General features: G+C 42.5%; 1 protein-coding gene across 1 annotated transcript; it reads right to left on the bottom strand.

The window, feature by feature from the left end:
- Positions 1-751: 751 nt before the first annotated feature.
- Positions 752-4,249, bottom strand: LOC133778427 (UDP-N-acetylmuramoyl-L-alanyl-D-glutamate--2,6-diaminopimelate ligase MurE homolog, chloroplastic). Its single transcript, XM_062218353.1, has 5 exons — positions 2,295-4,249; positions 2,038-2,154; positions 1,617-1,792; positions 1,349-1,494; positions 752-1,261 (listed from the first exon to the last, which is right to left on the bottom strand). Exons 1-5 carry the CDS (start codon positions 4,156-4,158, stop codon positions 1,243-1,245), a joined length of 2,322 nt encoding a protein of 773 aa, XP_062074337.1. The 5' UTR covers positions 4,159-4,249; the 3' UTR covers positions 752-1,242.
- Positions 4,250-6,991: the final 2,742 nt, after the last annotated feature.

The raw sequence follows: 6,991 nt of genomic DNA, 5'->3' as shown, positions 1-6,991 counted from the left end.
GATGAGTATTTATAGAAGAATTTTTTTTAATATATTACCGTTTTTTACACCAACGGATACATTTTTCTATATATAATATATATATGTATAATTAAAAAATAAACAAATAAAGATAGCACCGTTGCCTCACAGAGGCAACAACTCCTTCATAATTGATAAGCTACTTTCCACTCCAATGGTAAGCCATCTATATATTTGGTAGCCTGTGAGAGAGCTACTCAACCGGCCACCAGCATTAGAGTTGGCCTAAGTAAAAGTTTTGACTTATTATTTAATTTAGTTAATTATTATATAAACATATTTTTTTAATGAAAATTCTTTAAAAAAAATAATCTTTTATGATTAAATTACGAATAATAAAAATGCATAATTATTCTAATTTTAAAAATAACTCCTCAGTTTTATTTTTTTTAAAAAGCAGGACCTCAAGTTTTCCAAAAAGACATTTTACTTGCCCAAACACATTCAAAAGTACTTTTTTTACTTGTGTTTTTTTTTTAATTCTAAAAGTTAAAAGCAACTTAAATTAACCTAAGCCAAATGAGACCTAAATATGTCATTTTACAATACGGCAACGGCAAAGTTATTGTATTTTGGTTAAATATGAAGAAAAGTGTGTTTGAAATCCATATTACATTTTCTCACGTTGGAAGTTCATAAAACAACACGAGGGTTTATAAGTGCAGATAAATCTACTGAATTTGTAATAATTAAATAATATGTGGCCTATTTTGAATATAAACCACGAACGAATTCATAATACTATAATTTATATATAAATATTTACATTAAATCATAAGTGGATATGATATATGACCATAGGATAGAATTAAGATGTTCTACATAGCAATAAAAATCCTAAATCTAAACCTGCCAGCTTACAAAATTGCACCTTCCAACTGCTGCTTCAGCTTTCTTTACAACACAAATGCCTTGGATTTTGAAGGCGAAAAAATGGACCAACCTGTATTCTTCCTCAAGTATACAGAACAGAGCTTCAAATAAACTAAATTTACCCTATTTGATTGACATTACAAAATGCCTTGCCAAAATTACAACATTCTAATTTCTTCGCACGAAACTAACTGTTGAAACCGCAATCGCATGCATAGTTCTCGTACAATTTTACAAAGTATGAAGGAAAGACAAGATTCTTCCACATCGGGTATGTAATTTGGCTTAAGGCATCGGTATTGCTTTGTCAGGGTAGCTTCAATTTTCTATACCCCATTTGGAAGATTTTTAATGACTCTCTGGTAATCTGCATTAGAATGAACAAGTAAAAATTGTGAATACCAGTATCCCCTTTCTGCTCCTACATGGATGTACTAAATAATGATGATCTTACCGCCATGGAAATTCACTAGTATCAATTCCAGCCTGGTGAAGCTCGTCAACATACTGCAATGCCTCTCTGCACTCCTCTCGGTCATCAAAGAACTCGGTTTTATCGCCTTCTATCTGATATGTCTCATGACCTTTGCCAGCAACCACCTGTAGTGTATATATAGCCAGCAAAAATAAAGTTAACAAGATGAATCATTGTGGGGAACTAGAGAGCATTGCCAGCAGGGTAGATAGATGTTACAATGAGTCTGGGGGCTTCAAGAACTTACAACTATATCACCTTCCTCGCCCATAGCAACAGCGCAGCGTACAGCAACTCTTCTAATATCATGGAGGAAAAGTCTGTGACCATTTGGAAGAGGAGGGTAGTAATCATTCTCTCCTTGTTTCAAATAGTCTTGCATTGTCAATCCTACTCCAGCCAACATATCATCCAAGATGTCCACTGTTTGATAAAAATGTAGTGCATGCATGTCAATATAATCCTAGCTTTTAATTTCTACAGCTGAGGTACAACTCGCACACATGTGAATTCAGATCCACAAAATATATTATACAGGACAGTCTCCCACGTTGATCTTTACAGATATGTTTTGTTGCCAAGTGCCAAATTGAATGACAGTTTTCAATGATAGTTCGGATTGTGCAATAAATAGATGCCAATTACAGGTATTTTTTAGCTGTACTTACATGGGTCCTCTTTCCTTGGGTTGTCAGATGTAAGAACTGTAATATCACTCTTATCCGTTGCTATCTTCGTCATAATTGGTCTTTTGCCTCTATCCCTCTCCCCACCGCAACCCACAACTGAACATGAAACAAGAATTGTTGAAGTTTATAAAGAGAAAACAGTTCCCTTTCATGAAAAAGTTAGTTATTCAAGCCACTAAGGAACTGTATTTGCACAAAAAAGTTCAAAAGAAAATACAAGAAGACAAGAAGCATACCAGTAATAACCCTCTTTGCTCCAAGCTCCCTCACAGAATCCAGTAATCTAGATAATGCATCAGGGGTGTGAGCATAGTCTACAATCACCCCAAATGCCTGTTCCTCATCTATTAACTCACACCTTCCTGGAACCGCATCAACCTCTTCAATTCCTCTAACAATGTCCTCCAAAGGTGCCCCAACGGCAATTCCAACTGCTACAGCAGCCAAAATGTTGTAAATGTTATGTCTTCCAAGCAAACCTGAGGATATCTCCAATATACCATGTGGAGTGCTTACTAAAACCTGTGTCTCAAAGAGAGAGAGTTCAAACTTAAGAGAATGAACATCCGCATTTTTATTCTCCATTGCAAAGGTCACAACAGGGACATCAGGGTTCCCTTTCGAAATGAAGAAAGAAGAATTTGGATCATCAATGTTAACAACTTTCCTGTGCCGTTCTGGATCCACCATTCTCGAAAATAACAAAGCCTTAGCATCCCTATACTCCTCTTCAGTCCCATGAAAATCCATATGGTCTCTTGTCAAGTTTGTGAAAACAGCTATATCGAAATCAACTTCATTGCACCTTCCTAAAGCTAATCCATGAGAAGAAGCCTCCATAACAACAGCTTCAGACCCATTATGTAGCATCTTTGCCATCAAATTTTGAATCAAAACAGCATCGGGAGTTGTATTTGGAGCATCTAACTTGTTGTCCCCGTGAACGTAATATCCCACTGTAGTCAACATTCCAGTCCTCAACCCCATTGCTTCATACATGCTTTTTATCAGATATGTAGTGGTCGTTTTCCCATTAGTCCCAGTTACCCCAATAACCGCCATATTCTTAGACGGATACCTATAAAAAGAGGCTGCCAAAGCAGCAAGAACCGCACTAGTATCTTCCACAATCACCAATGCCTTACAGGCCATGGTATCCTCTATATCTATCTCCTTACTGGCCACCACAGCTACTGCCCCTCTCTTATCAGCCTCACTCAAATACAAATGACCATCAGTCACTCTTCCAACACAACAAACAAACAAGTCACCTGAGCAAACCAACCGAGAATCATGTTGAATCCCAGTAATCTCAACCTCTAAATCACCATAAACAGATACAGGTACAACCTTACTCTCATCCAAAAGCTCAGCTAAGCTCATTTTGAACTTGGGTTCCATTATTCTAGCCTTAGCTTTTCCATAACTATCAAAATCCAAATCAAACGAAGAACTTACAGAAGAATTGCGCTCGCGGGTACCAAGTTCATCGCTTTCGTCTTCAAAGTTATCTGACTCTTCTGAATCCGTATCCTCAGAAACGACCCTGAGCCCTTGAAGCTCATCAATCTCCTCCAAATCAACGACCTCGTCCGGCTCCAATTCTTCAATAACCTCCAACTCCTTCTTGGGATTAGGCGCCAAAAGCCCTTGCTTTACATACTCCTTGCGCTTCATGGCAATGGCTTTATCGATTTCGCCAAACAAATCGTCCCCGGAATCATCCGTGTAAGCAGACCCGGCATTATCCGGAGAGTCCTCGACGTCTGCGATGGCGGCGAGGAAAGTGGACTGGTTTTTCTTGAAGTCTTCCTCTTGGAGCTTCCGGGCACGGGAGGCCTGGCGTTCAATTTGCTGGAACTTGGAAACTCCATGGCCGGAATCTTCCGGAGCTTCAGGTGGGTCATCGTCTGATGGGTCAGGGTAGAATTTGCCGTCGGGTCCAATTGCAGACGGTGGCCCGATTAGTCGGACTGTGAGTGGGAGGGAGAGAGCGGGTAGAGAAAGTAAAGGTTTGGGAAATGTTTTGTGGCGTTTTAGAGAGAGAAAGTGGAGGTGAGGAGAGTGAAGGTTGGGACATGATAAGAAGGCGAAGGCCATGGCAGGGAGAGAGTGAGTTGCAGAGTGAGAGAGAGAGGATGGGTTTAAGGAGAGTCGAGAGGAGGGGATAGGCCATACAGAAAGAGAGGGGTTTAACGGAAATTTAAATTCCTTAATCAATTAATTAAAAGGAGAGTTATACATAATAGCACTCCTAATGAAGATGTAAAATAATAGGAGAGTTATGCATATTTACACCGAAAGAGTTTTAAAATGGTGATTTATTATATGCTGTATTTTTTAATTTTAGTACTTGTGCTACCATTTCTTTCTGTTGACGCGGTTCTTCGTCAACAGGTAATTAAGAGAAAAAGAGAAATGGACTAGTGCTGAAAGTAGAACTGTCACAGATATGAAATCTTAGAGAATGAACTAGGTGACTCAAGACACGTTTTTAAGTGGTTCAAATGTTAAAATCATTCTACTCCACTAGTCAATATTATTGATATATTCTGGGTATTTGGTTTACAAAGTATATGGCTCTTCAGAGACTATTTTTTCCAACCCCCATCAACTCCCAGGGTCCCCATATTTATAGGAGAAGGCACCTGGAAGTTGGTAGGGAGGTCATCACGTGACCTTACCATTTGTCATATCAACTCTGTAACATTTATGATTAATTCCTAAACCTGACACATAAGTGTGGTCTAATCAGTATGTAAGGAGATAATGGGCCGCACGGCCCAACCCAGCCATGGGTGTCTGAATGCGCACGTTCCTGATGCGTATCTGGGAAGTCAGGGAGATATCGGACACGTGATGTCAGATATAGGCACGTTTATCTTGCGTGTGTTGACTTTACAAAGGGTCAGAGATCCACGAGCAGCAGCTCGCACCACGAGCTGCTTCACTGACCCAACCTTCGGCCTTAAGGACTCCTTCCCCCAGTCTTGGGCAGCCTTGGCGAGTTCTTGAGGATACCTCGAGCTAAGTGGGTACGACCTGGAAAACAAGATCTCTGACCTGGGGAAGTTTTTGGACTAACCTTGATTAGTCCGAGACTCGACCTGCTAATCAGCCTGTGGGAAAACCAGGGCGTACATCTGCCCCCAAGCTCCTGCTCGTGGTATATGACGTCATATATAGAAGACTACAGTATGGGCTTTTAGAGTTCCCTACAACCCTTCACATTCCACTTTTTGTGCAGGCGTCTGATACGTGGAACGCCGTGGGTGGTGACGGTACGTTTTACGAGAACTGCATTTAATGGCCTAGCCTATTGCCCAGCCGTCGTTTCATATTTCGAGTGGAAGGCCTCGGATCCCTCACTAGGGCCATCCAAGAGCCTTCTTCACGTGATCCTTCCCTTATATAAAAAAAGGGGGTGGCCATCCTACGCACGGACCACCCCTTCATTCAAAAATTTCCCAAATCTCTTTCCTTCTTCCTTCTCTGACTTTCAGAAGAACGAAACCCTCGACTCTACTGCCACCATTTTCCTTGTTCATGAAGCTTAGGCGCACGAGTTCCTCCAAAGCTTTGGAAGCTACTGCACCGACGAGGCTCCTGCCAACGCAACACTCTCGTTTACCGTCGAGTCATATACTGTAAGTTTTCTGACCCTGTTCATTTTGAAAGCATGCCACTGTAGTTTAGGTGAATTTTTTTACTGTAGCCGCATGCAAGGGTTTTCTGGGTTGCGTGGGTAGGAGGGTGACAGCCCCTTTTAGGCTAGGGCACACTTGTTGTAGGAAATCGCCTTAGAGTATGGGTTTCAAGATGCTTCTTCAGAAACAATTTCTGGTTAGGATCTTTAGGAATTTTGGGTGCAAAACCGGGTAGCTTAGGAGATACGCTTCAAAAGCGGTTTTGCGACGTTCTGCCTGTTGAAACTTCCCCCCCAAGGAAAATTTTTACTCTGAACCCCCTGACACACGAATTCCGAGTAATCTGGGATCTGTTGGGAGCATACGCGTGTGTTCATTGAACCGCGTGGTTCCACTCTCCACGGGCTGGGCTTACCTCAGCTCGTGTAAATAATGATTGCTTCGTCCTTCTGCTTGGGTCGCCTTTTCTAAAGTGTTTTCTTTTGTTCGATAGGCGACCAGATGGCTCCAAAAAGGAATCTGCCTCAGAAGAACGTGGGAAGCTCGATCTCCCAGCAAGAGAAAGGAAAGGCGGTGATGCCCAGCTCGCCGATCCCCCACTTTGGGCCGGCCGTGGAGAAACAAGTCGAGGTGGCCCCCGACGCATTCTTTGAGGCGGAGAGAATCGTCTCAAAGGTGACCGATCAGGTGAAGATCAACAAACTTTTCCTCACCCACAAGATCCCACTGGGGAAGGCCTCAATCATAGCCCGACCTGCTGCGGAGGGCGAGCAGAGCTGTACGCCGCTAGACGAATCTTTCGCGGCCTGGAGCGGTGAGCACTTCAAGGCAGGGGCCTTCCTCCCCCTGGACCAGTACTTCGCTGACTTCCTGAACTACGTGGAGTTGGCCCCTTTTTAGCTCCCCCCCAACTCCTACCATCTGCTGGCGGGGTTGAGGTACTTGTTCAAGAAGCAGGAGTGGGAGGTCCCTACTCCTGCTGATATTTTATATTTCTTTTGCCTCAAAGCCAGCCCGGATCAGCGGGGGCGAGGTGATGGGTTTTACTATTTAACCCGTTTTCCTAATACGGTGGCGGTCATCGAGCTGCCAAGCCATCCAAATGACTTCAAGGACCAGTTTTTCATGTCAACTGGGTTCCGGAACTGTGAGCACCACTACTTCAATCGTCCTCGTAAGTGAACCCTGACCCTAGCTCGGCTTTTAAGTGTTGTTTAATTTTAGCTCCCCCCGTACTCCATTATGATTCTAACCCAATCTTGCAGCCATCTACGCGAGGACCGAGA

Source organism: Humulus lupulus, chromosome 5 (assembly GCF_963169125.1).
Source record: "Humulus lupulus chromosome 5, drHumLupu1.1, whole genome shotgun sequence".
Classification (NCBI taxonomy): domain Eukaryota; kingdom Viridiplantae; phylum Streptophyta; class Magnoliopsida; order Rosales; family Cannabaceae; genus Humulus; species Humulus lupulus.
Note: the sequence above shows the minus strand (reverse complement) of the source record. Positions and strands in the feature narration are given on the sequence as shown.

Excerpts from the sequence above, each read along its gene's own strand:
- LOC133778427 (XM_062218353.1), bottom strand. The coding sequence starts at position 4,158 with ATGGCCTTCGCCTTCTTATCATGTCCCAACCTTCACTCTCCTCACCTC. Across the intron at positions 2,155-2,294 it reads AGCAAAGAGGGTTATTACTG|TTGTGGGTTGCGGTGGGGAG; the intron begins GTATGCTTCTTG and ends TTTCATGTTCAG. Across the intron at positions 1,793-2,037 it reads CCCAAGGAAAGAGGACCCAT|TGGACATCTTGGATGATATG; the intron begins GTAAGTACAGCT and ends TTTATCAAACAG.